At 44.3% G+C, this 20535-nt stretch overlaps 1 protein-coding gene across 1 annotated transcript in view; it reads right to left on the bottom strand.

Moving 5' to 3' along the window:
- Window positions 1–20074, bottom strand: part of SH3RF3 (SH3 domain containing ring finger 3) — a 245914-nt gene extending 225840 nt beyond the window's left edge. Inside the window, exon 1 of the mRNA XM_059839613.1 lies at window positions 19652–20074. Coding sequence (XP_059695596.1) covers window positions 19652–20047 — 396 coding nt within the window. The 5' untranslated portion in view covers window positions 20048–20074. The remainder of the gene's footprint in view (window positions 1–19651) is intronic.
- Between the last annotated feature and the right edge of the window lie 461 nt (window positions 20075–20535).

Genomic DNA, 20535 nt, shown 5'->3' with positions numbered 1-20535 from the left:
TTCACTCACTTCAGTAGGAAATGAGACAATCAAAATATGATTCACTAGAAAGAAATGAGCCAGGGCCTTTCCACTGACAAATAGCAGAAAAACAGATTGATCACAAACACCCAAGAGAAAGATGTGTGTGTGTTGCACAGAAGGAGCAATAGTGCTCTACTAGCTACAGATGAACATTTGTCTTAGCAAACCATTTTCAATCAGCAACATTTGTTATTTTTAAGGTAAAAATAGCAACGTTTATTTTGAAATAAAGTAACAAAACAAAGGTTCACTGAGGCAGTTAGTTGAAGTGGGACGAAAGTTTCCTCCTTAATAGACTGACTTGCTATCAATCTTCAAAGGAAAATACAACTCCTGAATCAAAACATTTATATTCTTTATTTGGTTTTCTTGTTGTTACAGGAGCTGCTTTGCCAGATGGTGGTTAGCAGATGAGCAGTTTCCAGTGATGTGGTTCTCTGACCTGTATTGCTGATGCACATGATATTTAAGGGCTACTGGTTCAGCAAATAACATCTGGGTGACAAATCCTTTCAGGACAGGTGACAACCCTGTCAAGAGCACCATCGAAGGACACCTGTGACAGCTGCAGCAGCAGAGGCATTTATTCCCTCCTGATTTTTCTGGGAGAATTTCAACAGGAGAGGGCGGTGCAGGCACAAGTGAACGTCTCCCAGTGAATGATCACAGCCTCTTGATCATAGGTTTCCAGGAGAGGAGCTACCCGTGGTGTCCCTTCTGGGTTCTCTGGAGGGCTGTTGTACTCCACGGCTGGAGCGTGCTCTCCACAAGTACTGATTTACAGCAGTTGTGTTTTTATTAGAGCTGTCTTATAAACAACATCTGCTAAGAGGAAAGAAATTGTTTTGGTTTTTTTTTTAGGATTTCTCCTTTTCCATTGAAATTCATAGAAGCTTTCAGAAGAACTTTTAGGAACCTACAAGAAATTGACAGCTTTGACACAAACTCTTCCCTTGCCCTTTTCCCCATCCCGCCCCCCCTCTGCCCCAGTTTATTCATCAACTCTCTAACACTAGCAACACTCTCCTATAACGTGGCTAAATTAAATGTACCAACTGATTAATATTTTCCAAACTTACTGAACATATCCCTTTTTCCCATGGAATATGTGTCTAAGAGCATCGGTTACCCAGTGTCCAGATGTACAGACAAACATTAGGAGAACTTCCCCTATTTTAATCTGTTGCAGTAGGCACCAAAAATGAGGATCAGATTTAAAATTCTCAGACCTTCCTCAGAAAAACAGAGTTGTTTTTGTTTCAAGCCTTTCAGGAGGTCTGGGAGAGAAATAGTTAAAAATAAAATTATATTAAGGTCAGCAGAGGCAGCATCATGATTTCCATGTTTTCCATATTCTCCAGATATGGAATGATTTCTCCTAACAATACAGAACAAAATACTATTTAGCATGAGAAGTAAATTGAGGCTGTGTTTCATCTTTTTCCTTTGCCAACACAATGGCACTGTCAGCAATATAACCTTGAATGTCTTCATTTTCATACATTAACCCTTTGAGCCCTGCAAATTTAAGCAATCTTTTTGACTCACAGAGGAGAAAGTGCATTTTAAACTCCTGAAACAATGGAGAACAGATTTTTTAATTAAAGTTCTCCTTGTACACACGCACATATAACCCTCCCTTTAGCAACAAAAAACCGTTATAAAATTAAACTTATCATGCTGAAATAATTAACATAACTCCTGGGAAAAATGCATAATCTTTGCATACCAAATGCCAAAACGTCTAAATTAACTGTGTTTAATAAATATTACATTTCTCTTTGAGTACATACACTCAGTTAATCATGCATTGATAGGCAGAAAATATCTTTAAAGCGTTAGGCATTGTAACTTAAGCATTTTTAATTCGATTGGTGTTCTGGTCTTTGCAGGTCCCTGAAGGGCTCAAATCTTCAGTCCTCAGGATGTGAGCCAGCTGGAATAACTTTGGAAAGAGCAGGAACCCCACAGCAGCAGTGCTTTTCCACAGGTGCCAATCTGGATGCCATCCTGCTGCTCTGGAGTGAATCTCCGAGCCCCCCCATGTGCAGCACCAAGCGGCTCAGGGGTATGGACTGCTCCTCCCTCCTCTCCCCCTGGCCAGGGGGCAGATTCAGTGGGCACCCGAGCTGGCTTCATGAGCTCACACTTCATAAGTCCCACCAGACTAATTATTTGGTACTTGTTCTGTCCCCAGAGCTTGACACGAGGCTGATTCCTTATTTCAGGGTATCAGCATTTTGGTCTGCAGGGAGTGAATTTACAGGAGGAAATATTGGAAGTGATAGACCCTATCTCTTACTTTTGAGGTATTCATTTTCAAGCCTGTCTGTTTATAACACTCACTTAAAATCAAATTTCAGCCTCTTTCAATACCCAAAAGGGTGCAGCAAAAAATTAACATCATTATTTGCTTTGTGTGCTTAGCAAGATTTAAATATGACTCAAAAAAACCCCCAACCTTGACTGCAAAATTACACTGGTGTATGACTCTTCTTAGGTGAAGAGCAACAGAATTCAAATGTAAGAGCAACAGAATTTCATTCAGTCTCCTGTATTTATCACCACTCCTCCACCCTGGAAGCGATTACATCCAACCCCTGGTTTACAAAATACATAATCACAGCCAGAGGATGATTCAGTCCAGCTAAGGGAAGTGTTGATCCACAACATCTACTTGTTCCTGGCCTCTCCTCCCGAAATTCAAGGTGCACTTGCATCCCAGCTGCAATGGTCCTCAGCCACAACTGCAGCCCCTCTACCAGGTCTTTTAAATTGAGAGACCAGCCCTGGCCTAGCCAGTCACTTCAACAGACACATGTAATCTTTGGAATCACAACAATGAGCATTGGTGTACCATTCAGCAGCTAAGTACATAGCAGCTGTATTTAAAAGTAGCCACTATCAGCCAGAGAAAGCAAATTAATTATTTAGATATATTTATCGGATTTATAGGTCAACTGAAGCTAAAGCTACTTAATTGAAATCCTGATAACAGATTGAAGCCTGTGCTCGATCCTATACTGTGAAATGCAAAGTCTTTATTTAATAAAGCCATTAAGAAGGATGATAATCCCTGTGGCCTTAAATATGAATAAGGTGCAATGTAAATAATAAAAGGCAAAAATCCAATTTTCATGCAGTGAACTTTCAAATACTCCGCTGTTTCCATTAAATTACCTTTTATTCAACATATTGTAATGGCACTGAGGGCACATCAGGCTTCCTTGTAATACAGTTATTGTTCAGCATAAAAACTGGTTTTTAACTTGAAACAGAAAAGTGAAATATTTTATTTGGCTTCTTTCATATGTCAAATGACATGAAAATTGAGAACAAAAGCTTCACAGATGCAATAAAAGAGAAAATAAAGGAAAACGAAACACATGCAAACAAAAAACCCAACCCCCAGAATGTGAAGACAAAAGAAAGAAACAGGGTACATAATAGTACTTTTCCAGTTAATTTTACAGCAATTTAATACTAGGAAATAGAACAGGAAAACCATTTCAGCAACTAAAGCAACTAAACTTGACTATAAGCCAAACAGAGCTGTAGCACACAGCGAAGGAGGTGGAACTCGTGTGAAATGTCTGTCACGCTCCTTCCAAACATGAGGATGATGACAAGAGCTTGAGTGCATCAAGTGCCACCAGAGCACAGTGCTCGAGTCTGGAGGTGTGTGATCAGTCCCTGGTCCTGCCGTGCTGGTGGTGGGTCCCTTAGGTTGTGCTTTAACTTCTCATCCACAAAGGAAGCACTGATTTTTACTGTTTTCTATGAAGGATTCTATGGAGTTAAGAAACACTAATGAAAGGTTCCTCTATTTATTGAATAAATGGAAACTGTAACAAAAGGTCAAGAATTTACTGTTATTGTTCAGAAAAAGAGCACTCATTGCAAAATATAAACAATCCATTAAAGATGAGACTATATTTGTTATGAATGTCAAATGATTTTTCCACTATAAATTTTTCTGCAAATCAAAGGAATTCCTCCAGCAAAGCTGTGATGGAATAAAGATAAGAGAATGACTCTATTTTTATTCAATTCTATATTCAATTTGGAAGCATTACACCCAAAGAAACCTTTCAGCACAAAAATACAATTTTCCTTGTAGCATCTTCATACTGCATCAAGATGTTTAAAGAATCCATGGTAGAGATGTGCACTACTGTAACCTCATGAAACACATACACATCATTTTACAATATTTACTTTTCACTGTGTGTGTCACTGCAATAGGCCTCTGGCTGGGTAATAGTTAGCACTGGCTCCATGATTCACAGAAGGCTGATCAATCCCTTTATATTATATCATTATTAAGATTATATTATATCATTATTAAGAAACCCATAGCTTTTATAGACAGTTACAATACACCTGGACCTAACTGGTCCTTCAAATACCATCACCACTGGCTAATTAAGAAATCACCCTTTGGTAAACAGATCTCCACAACACATTCCACATGTTCACAATAACAGGTGCAGCAAGTGAAGATAAGAATTTTTTCTCATTCTTTTCTCTGATCTTCTCACAGCCTTTCCCAGAAAGGCCTGGGAAAGTTGTGTGTTGCTCTCTGTGGCCAGAGAGCTGTGGCCACAGCTGTGTCTGACACATCCTATTTTCTGTGCTCATTCTCTGGTCACAGAGTCACAAAATCACAGAATGGTTTGAGATGGAAGAGACCTTAAAGATCCAATCTCCCTACCAGTATCAGGGACACCTTCTACTGACCAGATTGCTCCGGGCCCCATCCAGCCTGGCCTTGAACACTTCCAGGGATGGGGCATCCACAACTTCTCAGGGAAACATGTTCCAGTGCCTCGTCAGCCCTCACAGCAAAGAATTAGTTCCTTATTCCTAATCTAAATCTACCCTCTTCCACTTCAAAGCCCTTGTCCTGTGACAACAGGCCCTGGTGAAAAAAATCTCTATACGTCTTTCTTGTAAGCCCCTTTTAGGTACTGTAGGGCTGTAATAAGGTCTCCTTGGAACGTTCTCTTCTCCAGACTGAACAAACCCAAGTCTCTCAGCCTGTCTTGCTAAGAGAAGTGCTCGGGACCCCCTCTAACAGGTCCACATCTGTCTTGTATGGGGCATCCCAGAGCTCGAGTACTCAAGGAGGGGTCTACTGAGAGTGAAGTAGGGTGGAATGACCTCCCTCAATCAGCTGGCCATGCTCCTTTGGTTGCAGGCCAGGACACATCTGAACTTCCAGGCTGCAAGCACACAATGTCAGCTCATGCCTAGCCTTCCATGCACCAGTATCCTGAAGTCCTTCTAGGCAGAGGGGTTCCCAGTCCGTCTGTAACCTGGTCTGTAGTGACAGTGGTGTTTGCCAGAGGGGCAGAACCTTGCACCTGGCCTGGCTGAACTCCATGGGGAGTTCATGGACCCACTCCTTAAACCTGCCATGGTTCCTCTGGATGGCATACCTTCTCTCAAGCGCAGCAATGGCACCACTTGACACGTGTCATCAGCACGTTTGCTGAGGATGAACTCAATTCCATGTCTACGTTATTAATGAAGACACTGAACAGTACTGGTCCCAGCAAAGAACCTAAGGAACACCACATGGCATCCACATCTCCATTTGGACATCAGCCATTCATTTGGTCCATCTCTGCTCCAACGCTCCTCACATGCAAAATGAATAGGGAGTGTCAAAGCTCAGAAACAGCTCTGCTACAGAGGCTGTCTGCTGCCCCACACAGAAAGGATCCTGGGACAAAGGGGTGATGGCAATGGGGCAGTGACAATGTCAAGGGGAGATGGCAATGGGGACATTGAGATGTTGCTGCCCATGCAGCTGTAAGCAGCAAGGGGCACTAGCAGCACGGGATGTGACAGGGGCACAGAGTGGGCCATGGGGGTTTCCTGAGCTGTCACCTTCCATCAAGCCTGAGTGAAAACATCCCCCAGTGAAAGCAAACCCCTCCATGGCCTGAACCCATGGTGACGAGGACACAGCCTCCATATGAGTCTTTTATTCCTGGCAAAATTGTTTCCTTTTGCTTCTTGCATGTGCAAAGAAAGAAAATACTTTAAATAAGAGGGAAAAAGCAAATCTATTCATGGCATGCACAGCAGAAAATAGTAACACCTGACAGACCTATGGTGAAGTAATACAGCAACTCCATCTGTGCAAACCACTATCTTGAATAATATTTTCACCAAGTCAATGAAGCAAAGCTATATGAATGATGTTTCTCAAGCTTTTATTCCTGGGAAGGACACTACTGCCTTCCAGCAACACTCTCCAAAATGGTTCTACTGAGGTGCTACAATATTGCTACATACTACAGTAGTGATTTCTCACACCTCCCACCAAACAGTCAGAGTCCTAAAGAAAAGATCTGTCAAGTAGCAGATTACTCACAATCCTTCATTAATTACTGAAAAAAGCCACAAAAAACAGAAGAGTGTATATTTAAGCTCATTCAGACAAAGCTACTAAACAGCTAGGATACTGAACATTACAAGGATCAGACTTCCTCATACTATGACTTTCTTGGGTCTGCAACTACATAACATCAAAAAATGAAACATTGTTATAGAGGCATCATTTAATGCTCTTTTAAACTCTTCAGGGGAGGGAAAAAACCCACCAAAAAACCCCTGAAGTAACCTTTACTGTTTTACCTGAGATTCATTCTGGTCTTTATCTGCTCGCCAATTGCTCTGAGTTTACACTCTAATGAGACAACTGCAGGCTGACCACAGTCTGTGCTCAGTATTTAGCTTCTATTTATTTCACCAGCACTGACTGATTTGGGGAATCAGCATCACTACCCAAAACTCATGAGATGACTCAATCAAAGAAGCACATATTCATCAAAAGCATCAGACCAGCTGAGGAACCTCAAATCTATCCTATTTCCTGCTATCTCTAAGTTCAACTGTGAGCTCAGACTCTTTTCACCCCAGCCCCTATGTAAAAAAAAGTCTCCCAAATGATAACTACAGAGAGTATAAAGTAAATACAAGATCCTAAAACAACGACCCCTCTTTCACCACAATTTTCATAACCAGATTAATTACTTCTCAAACGATTAACTTAAATAAGAAACTATCAACTTAAATAAGAAAACCCTCTGTGGCAGGGCAGCATTCCAGTGCAGAAACAACTCACTACATGAAGGGTGTTCTTGAGGGAATCACAAATCATCAAGGTTAGAGGAGACCTTCAAGATTATCCACCCAGCACTACCATAATCACCCCTAAACCATATCCCCAAGTGACACATTCAGATGCCTCTTGAACACTTCCAGAGACGGTGACTCCATTCACTCCAATGCCTAACCACTCTTTCAGTGAATTTTTTTTTCTAATCTCTAATCTGAACCTCTCCTAGTGCAACTTAAGGTAATTTCCTTTCATCTTTTCACTTGAGAAAGGAAGAATTTAAACTTCTATTTTGTATAAAACCAAACTAACAAAAAGCCAAAACACATGAACAAGGCTGGAACAAATGGAATACCTTCTGGAATTTTTAATTGTCATTTGATGAAGAACAAAGAACTACAAAGAATTGAAGAACATCAGCCATTGGGAACATCCCCTCTTCTCCTCGGTACTGTCCCCCTTTTATTGTCACCTCTGTGCACCCTGAATTCTCTTCCCATGTTCACTGGCCGGAGACAGCTGCCCCTGCCTCTGTATTCTAAGGAGGTGGTGGCCTATGTGAAGAGTGGTGGTCAAAGCAGGCTGAGTCTTGGGAGTGTTAATTCGATGACAAAGCACAAGCCCACCAACTCCTTTCTTGCTGTAGCAATGAGGAAGATGCTCATCAGCAACAGCTGATCATGTCCCTAGCTCAGCACAGGTTTCTGAGCTCAGAGAATGGGGTACAAAGACTTAGAAAGTTCAATGTGGTCTCCAAATCTTATTATTGAATACCAATCTACAATGCTATCAGGGCAAACTCTCCCTAAATACTCCCCTCATATTTTTAAGGTTAGGCTATCACACAAGCTCTACTCCCACAAGAAACCAAACTTCCAAAATGCTCCTCTTTCATTTTCTACCCATTTTCTTCTCTACTTGGTACAGTCATTCTAACATTAGCTACTGCCACTTGAGCCAGGGTCGGGGCAGGAGAGGCAGGATCGTAGCAAAGGCAAAGAAGGCTTTATCCAAAAGAACCACGCGGTTTTTATGGAGTGGTACGATAGGTTCTATTCTATTGGCTAACTAACAGAAACATCTTTCCCACGCACTGTCCTTGAGAGGAACAGAAAAATAAGTAGAAAAACACCACCTGCAAATTGTTTATAGCCAACAAGTTATCACATCTTTCCAGCTTCCCTAAAACTTCTCACAAGCCGCTGTGAGAAACACTTGCCATTTCTCTCTCTCTGTCCCATGGCATCCACAAGCTACCACCAGGCACCCACCTCTCCCAGGGTGCCTGACCAGTAGCACCACCTGTGACTCATGAAGCACTTAATCACCCACATCGAAGGAGCTCATCTTCTGGGTCCTTCTCTGAGCTCATAACACAGAAAAAAAGGTGACCATGCTCATCCTGAAAGCTGGGCTCTGCAGTATAGGCTAGAGAGGATGTGCTGATTTGGTAGGTTAAAAATTCAACAAGGAATGAAGGCACAGGCAGGTGCCCTAGCCCACTGAAAAGCAAGGATTCATGTGGAGAAAGAGGACAGGAGAACCAGAGCCCAGCTCCTGGACAGACTCTTCCTGCACACTCCTGACTGCTGGATGTCTTCAAATGTGATGAAGCACTGCAGGAAGGACACAATGACACAGATCCTTTGCTGGATCTCCTGTTACCACTACAAACAAAGCACTTTGCTTCTGGTATTCCTATTTTTTGTATCTTTTTAAAGGTGGGCGAAACAGCTGGGAGATGAGATGCATTAAACAGCACAACAAACTCCCCCCAGTCCCCCAGATAATCACAGTGCTTGAGGCACCAAACCTATTTCCTGTTCTCATTTATGGGGGTAGACAGGGCTTGTCTCTCTGCTCTACACACTGCACAAGGCAGCAAATTAAATGCTATATCTTGCTGGTTTGGGTTTTTTTTAATACAACAGGTAAAACCAATTCTTAGCAACAGTGATTTTAACAGTATAAAATTCATATGAAATGAACATCTCAAGTGGAGAAACTGGAAAGCAAACTGGATCTTGAAAGAAAGAAAGAAACTGGCTTTTGAATACCTTGTGGCTCTGAATACCTCTGTACTTCTTGTAGTGTGCTGCTGACAAGACAAAGGGAGGAAGACACCAACCTTCCCTTTAGCTACTTGCTTCCTGGTTTTAGAAGCCAGGGATGAAGGGGAGATGGCCATTCAACCCTGGCCATTGAGTTCTTGTTTATTAGGAAGCAGAAAATGACCTCTCCCTGGCTGAACAATATTATTGCAGATGATGAAACCTCCACAGCCCCTTCTTTAAAATGTGCTGAATTATTTTTAACAGTAGCGACCATCATGGAAGTTTACACTCAGACAGAAGTGAGACTAACTGCACATAAAAGGAAGTCCTGTGTTTATCAAAAGAACAGATAAAACTCTAGGAAAAAATGAATTTTCTCTTCTGCAATATAGATCAAAGGTAACATGCTTTCCCTTTATAAAAATTTACTATTTTTTAAAAAGGTGTAATTGGTTCAGATTTTACATTGCTGCATGACTGTGAAATATAAATAGTCAGATGTTTCCCACTAAGATCTAACACCATAATTACCTACAGAGCAGAAGAGAATAAGCAAAAAATTTCATCTCATGGTTGTCAACTACTATTTTTACTGTATTTTATGACGTGTGTGTGTATGACTCTATTCTCTCGGGGGGGTTTATGATTTGTTTTAGAAAGAGCACATGCAAGAGAATGAGGCTCTCCACACAAAAAACTCTTGGCTGAAATGCAAGATGCTCTGGACTGAACACAAAGATGTCCTTGCCTGCCTCTTCCACAGTGCTGCACCCTCCCCACACAGAGCTGGCCGAGCAGCAGCAGCCCCGGCATTGATGCATCGTGCCCACTCAACATGCTTCAGATCCCACTTCTGTCAGGAAAGCCTGTGCTATTTCTGTGCCTCATCTCGTGACATTTTAGCATGAACTCACAGGGAGGCTCAGCAATGAGCATCAGAAGAGCCCGTCACGACTTGTCCCAGCATCCTCAAGGAACAGACACCTCGCAGCACACCGGGACCCACTCCCCCTCCTCCTCTCCAGCCAACCCCTTGCTGGACATCCCTTCTCCCTCACACAACAAGCACAGGCCTGTGTTTCTGGGGTGCAAGGGAAGGCTGTGTGTGTGGGTGCACTCCTATGATCCCTTGAGGACACGTGTCCCCCATGGGCAAACATCCAGAGATGCGGCTGGACCAGGCACTTTGCTGTGACACAACACACACCCATGTCTGACAATAATGCACAGTTTACTAGATATGGACACGAGAATGCATGGAACAGGCCTGCCTGACAAGAAAACATACATTCAGGAAAATAGACATACAGATAGATATATATAGTATACATACTTATATTTGAGTGTACCATGTTTACAGACAGCTAAATGTAAATTGAAGTCAATCAAAACACAATCAAAATTAAAACTTCCTTCTACTTCCTTTGGCTTCACTGCATTAAAATAATTACAAATTCATAAATTATTGCAGTTATTGGAAATGAAAACATATTGATTTGCTTATAAGGATGACAATACTGTAAACCTGGTACAAGCTGAAATAAAAGCATTTCAAAATACATATGAAGGCAGCCAGTAAAGAGGCAGCCTACTAAAAGCTGTTAAAGCTGTTTCAAAATTAATTTAGAAATTAAAAAGTAAATTTATAAAATCATGTCTTTTTATAGTAAGTCACAGAGGAGTTTTTTATTGAAATTGGCCTGAAAGTAATCCACAAATAAACATGTTCAGTAATATTTACTGAAATGATCATTTAGGAAAGTAAATACAACAGTGCCTATGTTTGGCTGACTTCTTGGCTGCTGTAGGGAAGGCAATCAGGAGGCAGCACATCAAACACAGCAGTGTCCCCTTTGTTTGGTTGGGGCCGTAATATCTTAACCCAAAGGTCCATCCACTACTGTACACTCAGCATTTTAGATCTCTCTTTTCCTGGGCTCTTCTTGCACCTAAACCCACTTCAATGATACATCAACTACAGCAATTAATGAACCTTTGTCCAGAAGGGGAAAGACTGTTACAGCTTAATGAGACAGTAATACATATTAAAATCAATATTATTCAGATTATGTATCTATTCTAGTCCTCCCTCTGAAAATAACTGAGACTGTAGGAGAAATGATCATTAGCATTTTGATAACAATCTTGCCAGCCTTCTGTTAAAATACTTTCTCTTTAAAGTAAAACTGGGATTTGTTATCTTATACAAGCAGGCCACTCTAAAATTAGCAATGGCAAATTCAAATTGGTTTGCATCAGATTTTAAAAAAACTTGGAAAAAAATTAATGTTAACTTGCCTGAATAATCAGACTCTTGTGCTTGTTGCTGTAGCAGTGGAAAGACACTCTAAGCATTGACTAAGAAGTAATCTCATAAATACCATTTCTGTGCACAGAAAGGCACTCCTTAACCATATACAGCATTAGTTTCACTTGTCTGATAAATCATATTCCTGTTGACAGCCAACATGAGGGACAAATTCCTCCCTACCACAAATCCTTTAGGTATCTTAAAAAAGAGGCTGAATGTTGCAAAGCAGGAAAGGGTTTTGCACCTTTGTCCCACAGCCACTGCAAGTGGACAGAAATTCCTCAGCATTCCTGACTCAAATTATATTATGCAAACACCATGGTGAACAAAAACAGCTCCATCTCTCCCTTTTTTTAATTAGCGAATCCCACAGCCTTCCTTCTCCTCCTGGCACCCAGCGCTGTGAACCAGACAGCTAAGCCCTCCTGTTTCCAAAATGGGCCAAGATGGAGACCTGCTGCAGAAACAGCTTTAAATTGTTCACAAGGATCTGTGTCCCTCAGAAACCCCTGCCCTCGGTCAACCACATGCAAACAGACCAGTCACACCAAAAATCCCAACCACTCCGACAGGACAAGAAGCCAAACTCCAGCAGGGGCCAACCCATGCTTTGAAAGTGCCAGAAACCAGCTGTAAGACAAAGCCAAGCAAGCTTTTCACTATTTAACCCCTCAATAGCTGGCCTGCAGATGTGAAAGACTGAGCCCAGGGCCAGGTGATGAGTCCTTCCACTCTCACCTGAAGAGCTCCATCAGCTCCTTTGGGCAGATATTCAGCTGCCCATCACCTGAGTTCACAGGTCACCCCAGCTGATAGCAATCAGTGAGCAGCAAGCTCTGTGGAACCAATGGAACTTATGCTCAAAAGACTGGTCAGAAAGTGCTCTTGATTCCAGATGTTTTACATTTTTCTCTCTGCTTTTGAAAACAAAATGTCTTTTTAATACCAAAAGTAATACTCTTTCCTTCTGTTCTTCCCCTAAGAGCCATCTCATGTACATGCATCATTAAATTAATGTTTGTTCTGTCTAACGGAATAAAACCATTCAAATTACATACAAAGACAATTAGATTAAATTATTAGGCACACGCTCTGGGTTTTTCTTTTCAAAGCTACTCAAACAATTTTAAAGGTTTCTCAGCAATCCTCTAGCAACATAAGCAAAACTTCCCACAAAGAGGAGGTAACAAGTTTAACATTACTGCTGAGGAAGACGGTAATGGAGCCAAGTGAGTAAAACTAGCACATCAGCAACCCCCCCACCACCCCATACAGTCAGGAAAAGGCATGGCTCAAGCTGTCAGAGGAATCCAAACTAGCAAAAGAAAGAGGACACGGGGCTGGCATATGGGGAGAACTTGTTCACAGGCCCATCTGCATCAGGCACTAGAATGAAATTTTTCTCATTGTTTAATTATTTCTTTTTTTTTTTTTTTTTTTTTTTTTTTTTGGCGCATAATGGTCAGACCAGTAACTTTGCAGCCAAAGTACCAGGCTCTCCAAGCAAGAGGCTTCTGTCATTAGGAGCAGTTTCTTTTGGTGCAAGACTAGAGATAAACAGGTAGCTTTCAGCTGGCACTGTATTTCCCCATCACTCCCTCCCCAGCTGCAGAAGCACAGCTGCTGTGGGAGCTGGGCAATGCCAAGGTCATGCAACTTTCTCAAATCCTGTATTTTATCTTCGTCCAGGTGCTCATGTCCTGTTAGAACTAATCTTGAGTACTTCCCATGACAGTTCATGGCAGATTGGGAAAACCTGCTGCAAAATATCAGCTTTTAACAGGAGTGCATTGAACATGTTTGCAAAAATTTAGCTTGATATGTGATGACTGAATGCAAGAAAGCTGAATCTGTGTTCACTCCCAGCAGTTTTGGTCTGTAGAAGTCACAAAGTCCCTGAACACTGAATGAATCCAGTGCTCTATAGGTCATCAATTACAATGTTGCAAAGCTTAAAGACATTAATCAGAGTGAAATATTAGGTATAATGCCTCCTGAAGCTTAAGGAAAGGCTTCTAAGAAAGAATGATCTACAGCTTTGAAAACAAGTGCCATCTCACAGCTGAAGATATTTCAGGTGGGTCACTGAAGTGCAAGAGTAGACTATGGTTTTTACCTGGAATTTAAGCACCATTTCTTAAGAGAAACAACATGAAATATTGAACAGACTAGTGAAATTAGAGGGGACAGTATAAAGACAACAGTGCAAAACTCAAGAACTACCCAGTCTTTTCAAAATGAAATTGTAATGGGATTACTAAATCAAAATTATTAGCAGAAAAAAATAACTCTCTAGTATAAGAAAATACCTTCTCAGAGAAAGAAATCCTCAATGGCATAAATAAAAAATTGTTGTAGCACTTTATGTGGCAGCTTATTGATCGTATGGACACAGCTTCACCTAGAAAGAGCATGCGTAGCCTCCCCCTGACCTGCAAGTACAGGCACCCAGCATTACCAGCCAGTGCCTGCAGCCTGTCTGACCTGTTGGGCACCCAGCCAGAGCCAGGAGTCTGCCTGAACATGAACTGATAAGATTAGAAACAAGGAATACACTGTACTATTACAGTCCATGTGCAGCATACATTGCTGCATCCCTGCGCCGACGCTCCCTGCAAACCAAGCACAGCATCTCTGCCAAACCCCACACAACAGCAGAAAACAACCATTGTAGCTTCAGTGTATACAGCCAGCACTCTTCAATTTACCCAAAACCCTGCTTCTCTTGCAATAATTCTGTGTTCGTAGGGCAGCTTCCTTTGGAAGACTGAGAAGCACATGAAGGTGGGCTAGTGCTACTGGGGCAGGTTTCCAGCTGGGAAATGTGAAGCCCAGAAAGGTCATGCAGCTTGCTAGACATCAATGACCATGTTCTGCACATGCCTTGAAATGACAGCACAGCTTTAGGGTAGCTGAACAAAAATTGCCAGTGTTGAAATGTGCACTTTAGGGATGAGTTGAGCAAGCCTATCCATCTGTCTTTGAGTAACCAGCTACAGAACATGGAACCCTGTCATATGCTAAACGTTACCAGCATTCATCATGAATCATTCAGAAGGATGACGTGCAGGGATTAAACTTAGCATTCACATTTGACATCAAGAGGACTCCTACAGAGGCACGTCACACTGACATGAACTAATAGGGAGGGTTTGGGGCTAATGACACAAAGCCCCCTCCACTGTCCCATGACTTTTTTAGGTATGACTGAGCCACTGCTGGCCACCCCAATTCAGAAGAAAAAGTCCACTGTCAGCACTGGCACCCTTTGGTCACATCAGGTCCATCACACATTTTTCTAGCTTGCAAGTAAAATAACATCATCACACAGAAAAAATCATGAGTAAAAATACTCCGTTTCTGGAAAACGTAATGGACATAAAGATGACACCTGCAAATGGCACATTTTCTGGAAAGTCTAAGTGCTCAGTGAATGATGAATTTTTCTGACACAGCCCCTCAGCAATTCCCTCTCCTTTGCTCACTCATTTCTGTGGAGACAGCTTCAGCTGCTGGGGTTTTAAATACTTCTGGCTATATTCTCCACAATACCCTTCAGTATGGTAGTTAATCTCCTGTGTCAAAACACATTTTTAGCCATCTGCCAGACAAAAAGGAAATCCTCAAGATCAGAGCCTTTGACACACGGAACATCACTCCTTTTTGGATGGCTTTATGACAAAGTTCAAGTGCTGATCAGTGAAACTACAGCATCAGAAGCAAATAAATCAAAGAGAATGAACAAAAGTAAGGTAAGTCCCTGGGTTTATGTACATGACACACTGCTGAACGGCACTCCAGTCTGTGCAAGCGTGACCATTTAAAAGGCAAGCCGAAGACTACCCTCTGCCCATGACAAAGTGTGTCCCCTACACAATCCTCTCCTGCTGTAATATATATAAATGCATATAAATGCCAGATTTCATCTGCCTCCTCTTGTGCAACCCAGGGTGGGATCTTCACCTGATAGACAATGTAACCAAAAGGGAAAAACAGGGGAGCAGAGAAACACTGTAAGGTCAACTCCTTTAATCCACAGTACCCAGTCTAGGATGAGGCAGACCTCTTAAAAAAAAGTGACAGAATGTCTCCTTTGGAGAATTTCTACAGCATAGCTGAAAAGCTTATTTAGCAAATTAGCACTGTTCCCTCTGCTCACAAAACTTGCATGAAGCCAAGGGCTAGCAAATGGCAGCCTCCCTCCTGAAACAGTGCAATAGCTCTGCAAAGCTGATACACATGAAATGCATCCCGGGCAATACGGGAGTGCAGCCCATCCGTCACTTTGCTCAGGCACGCTGACACATCATTTTCCTTATGTGCACATCTTACTCTTCACCAGTACCTACAACCCATCTGGTAACACACCACATCCCTATCCATCACTTCGGCCATGTTCTCTCTTCTGGGAAAAAGGACATGTTTTGTTTTACTAGCTTGTTTCTTTTTCATGCAAATGTTGTTCTCAGTTTGTATTATGAGCAAACAAGCAATAAGCCTTGCACCTGGAGTGAAAGACGCCTGGTTTGGGAGGAAATTACTAAAGACTTCATGCACTTAGCTAGCTATTAGATCTTAAGAACTCCCCCCCCCCAAAAAAAAAAAAATTAAGTGATAAACAGCAATAATTGTGTGAAAAAAAAAAAAACAAACCAAACTCCACACTCAGTAAAGAAGGCAGATTTACCATAATGCCTTGACAATCTAAGGGAGCCATTTACTTTGACAGAACCTGAATTCCCCAAGCAATTCGACAGTGGTAATGGAAACAGAGGAGCCAATAAATTATAACCTTGTGAGTAATGTGCCTACCATTATAAACCACTCTTAGCCTCCTGTCTATTCCCAGGGCGGGGGGGGGCACACAGTTCTTGGATTTCCTTCCCTTCATTCTTGCAGTGTGCTCTTTCAGCAGTAGGACCCTTTTATAATGTCAAATACCATACTCTGCATTTAAACAGCTTTAATGTGAACATCTCAAAATATGCAATATCATTTACAACAATACTGGGTTTTTTTACAGGCTGAAACAAAGGCACTGGGTCACACCACTGTATACTGACAGGATCCCACATATTGTTCAATGATATATTAGTAGGTACACAGCACTCCCACATCTCATACTGAAGACGTGCACCACGTATCTCCAAACACCCACAGTATTTCAGGAGTGTTTCTGAAGAATGGTCTTGGACAACTTTAGAAACAGCACCAGTGCCAGTTCACCCCCAGCTCAGCCCCTCTTACACTGACTTTCAGCAGTCTGTACAGACCAAGTCTGTGGCAAACTATGGGAAAAGAAAGGCCAGAGACCCGATAAAGAAATACAAGCCCCACAGAGTTTTGCCCATGAGATAAACGACATGTGTTGATTTCAGAAAATTGCATCTACGCGAAGATTTCTCCGAAGTATAAGGTGTAGAAGCAAAATACAGGCATGATGATAGCAGCACAGAGGCTGACCCTGCTCTGTCTTCTTAAGGTTAATTAAAACTCTCACAGAAACAGATCCCTGGAGTGATTCTAACACACCGGTCCAAGGATCTGGGCAAGATTGAAGTCTGATAGAAGTGACCTTGGCTCTCTGCCATTACACTTCACAATCAGCATTTTCCTTCCTAACCAAAAAGCCCATAATGGTACGTCCTATTTCATATACTGCATTATCTAAAATGAAAGGTAATAATTACCAAAATAGTGCAATTTGCATTTAAGTCCCAGGCAGCAAATCTACAGCAATTTCTGAAATATATATATAGTATCACAAAGAATCACTGCTGCTTTCTTCCAGGCAGCTGAGCTGTCAAAGACCAACGCAAGAGAGAAAGGGATGTAATTCTTCTTTTCCGTATCAGCCTCAAAAAGCTTGATTCTAGCCTGGATTGTACCATCTATTGTTTAGTACAGAGAGAGGTTCTGCCCTCTTGTCTCCAGGACTGCTCAGCAATCAGCTGTATCAGCAGCTCCAAGGAGGATTATTCTCCCCTGCTGCTTTTTTTAAAAGCAGATTAGTTCAGACTTTCTTTCACTGTAATGAACCTTGTAAGGATCAAGCACACTGCATTGATTTCCAGGATAAAATTGTGCCATCAGTCAAAAGGCCAAGCAAACACTTCCACAGACCCACTCTGTCCCAGCAGACCCACTGCCCCAGAATTACCCATTAACCCCAGCAAGGGGAAAAGAACAACACAGTTGTTAACCATAATAGACAAAATGTGATTCTCAAGTAGTGCAATTTTGCTTTCTGTCAAATTCAGGTGGGTAACAACCCTCACAGATATGGACAACAGAACTCCAATGCTCACCAAAGTGCTATGCAATCAAAGACAGAAAATTATAAAATGCAATGTGTTTTTATTTACTACATGATATCTGCAATAATGGCTAGGGAAGCAACTTTTTAAAAGCCTGACAATTTATGGTAAAATAACAAAAACTCAATTTCCCTAAAAATTTGAAAACAGCTTTCCCCATTGAGCATTTTATTACAAGTGCACACCACTGTAATCTGCAAGCTGGACTAGGACTTAAAGATTTGATAACCAGAGATTGTCTTGTTGGATGGTCACAAAAGCTTAGTGAGAGCGCAAGACCCTGCCCCCCCAACACAAACACTGCAGGTGCAATCAGAGACACCTGCCTGGACTCCAAACCAGACCATGGGATATTGTACTTTACCTAATGAATGCAAACTTCCCTTTCTATAATGCTGAAACTAAGAAGACAGGAGTTGTCTGCTGTGACAAAGCTACAGCACTAAGCTTAGTTGAAAAACAAGGAAAAAAAAGCAGAAGGCAGGATTCCATTGCCTTTCTTCTTTAAATTGGACAAGTCATTATTAAGTACCTGAAGCTCATTGAAGACTACGGCTCAATAATAAAGGATCTACCCTTCCAGAAATACTGCCTAGCATATTTCAATTCCAACTTCAGGACAGAATTTTATGGAACAATGTTTGGCATTTGCCATCATTTCCTGTAGGGAAAACTTCAAGACAGCAGTACAGGTCTATTCCTTTTTTTCAGGGGAAAAAAATAAAAAAGAAAAAAAGTAGAAAAATAATTAATTGAAACGTTTACTATAGCAATACAACTCCACAAGGAATCTCTACGCTGACCTTTTAAAATCAAAAGCCTGTACACTAAACTACAGCTCAAGTGAATTTCATAAAAGATCAAAGACACCTAAACATATCCAGTATATATATGACATTAAAAGTGTGATTAAGTTCACAGTTTTAAGACTGTCTCCATTCCTAAGTCTCCTGAAGAAGTCCAATAGTAAATTTTATCATATCGCATGAAAGAGCAATACAGAACAGTGAAAGGAACTGATCTTGTTCCCTCCGAGCCAATGAAACCCTTGTCATGGACTTTAAAGGGCGCAAGATGGGGCACTCGATTGAAGAGTTCAATAAATAAATGCACACGCTGCAGTACTCGCCTTCGATAAATCACCACCTTATACATAAAAATGAAATTACGCTCCCTTGAGATGGGAAGCTTCAGCTTCAAACCCCGCTCCGTTCCGTCTGTCAGGAGGGCTCTGTGGGGTTGAAACAGCACCGGCAGCGCCCGGAGAGCGGAGGGGAGAATTCCGGGCTTGGAGGAACACGCCGGGCTCGGACCGGCCGGGCGTTCCCAGAGACTTGGCCCCGCAAGCAGCGTGAGGGTGGGAGCCGGCTCCTGCCCGCACCTGACAGGCACCTGGCGCAGCCCGACACGCCGGGTAAAAGCGCTTTCGAGGCACTCTGCGGTTCATAACTCCACGTCCGGCTCTCCTACACCGGGGGCAGCCCCGGGGCCTGCCGGTGCAGCAGCGGCCCCACAGCCGGTATAAACCCACCCAAAGGGGGGTGTCCCGGGGCGGTCCCGGCCGCTCCCGCCGCCCGCGGCCGCCCAGAGTACTTTGAGGACATCCCGGTCCGAGCGTCCCATCGCTAGATCGGGGGAGCGACCACAACAGCGGGCCACAAGTGCGGGGCGGGCGCACGCCGGTGCCCGCGGGCACACACCCCCTCCGCCCGCGGGACGTCCCGCCGCCGAACCGGGGCCGCCCGGCGCTCCGCGGGGACGCGCGCTCGCCCGGCCGCGCTCCCGGCCCGCCCGCCCCCGGCCCGGCACCCACCTTTCCCAGCAGGGCGCTGCGGCTGGCGGCCGCCAGTTCCCGCAGGCTGGCAGCGGCCGAGGCAGCGGCGGCGGCGACGGCGCTGGGGGCGGCGGCGGGCTGGGGGTACGTGGGGGCCGCGGAGCTGGGGCTGCCGCTGGCGCCCCCGGTGGCGCGGGGCCGCTGCCGGATGCCGTCCAGGAGGCGGACGAGGAGGATGTTGGCGGGCAGCTCGTCCACGCCGCAGCCCACCAGGATGCGGCACTCGGGGCAGCGCAGCTCGTGGCGGGAGCTGACGATGCTCTCCAGACAACGGCGGCAGAAGGTGTGCTGGCACGGCAGCACCTTGGCCGTGGTGTCCAGACGCTCCAGGCACACGGAGCACTCCAGAAGATCCAGCAGCGACGACTCGTCCATCGCCGCCGCCGGCTCCCGCTCCGCCGGCGTTCCGCCGCCGCTCCGCCGCCCCCTCGCCTCCGCCTCCGCCCCCGCCCCGCCGCCGCCGCCTCCGCCTCCCCTCCGCGGGGCAGCGCAGGGCCCCGACGCCCCTAGGGCCGCCGCGGCCGGCGGCGGCGAGGGAGGGGCGGCGGCGGGGCGGCGGGGGCCATCGGGGCGGCGGGGCTGCCCCCGGCGGCGGACGGCGGCGACCTCGGGGGCTGACTGGGCGACGCTGCCCAGCGCCGTGCGGCGCGGCGGCGATGCCAGCGGCGGGGAGCGCAGCGGTTCGGGAGGAGGGCACCTGTCTGCCCGCGCCTCCTCCCGCCGCCCGGCGCGGCTCGGCAGCTACGGCGGGGCCCGGCGAGGCGCCCGCCGCGCCTCCGCGCGGGGCGGGGAGCGGCGGGGAGCCCCGGGGGGTGCGCCCGCAGCACGGCGGCCGCCCCGCAGGCGGTCCCCGCCCGCCTCGC

This window comes from Haemorhous mexicanus, chromosome 2 (genome assembly GCF_027477595.1).
Source record: "Haemorhous mexicanus isolate bHaeMex1 chromosome 2, bHaeMex1.pri, whole genome shotgun sequence".
NCBI classification, from domain to species: Eukaryota; Metazoa; Chordata; class Aves; order Passeriformes; family Fringillidae; genus Haemorhous; species Haemorhous mexicanus.
This window is presented reverse-complemented; position numbering and strand designations above follow the sequence as displayed.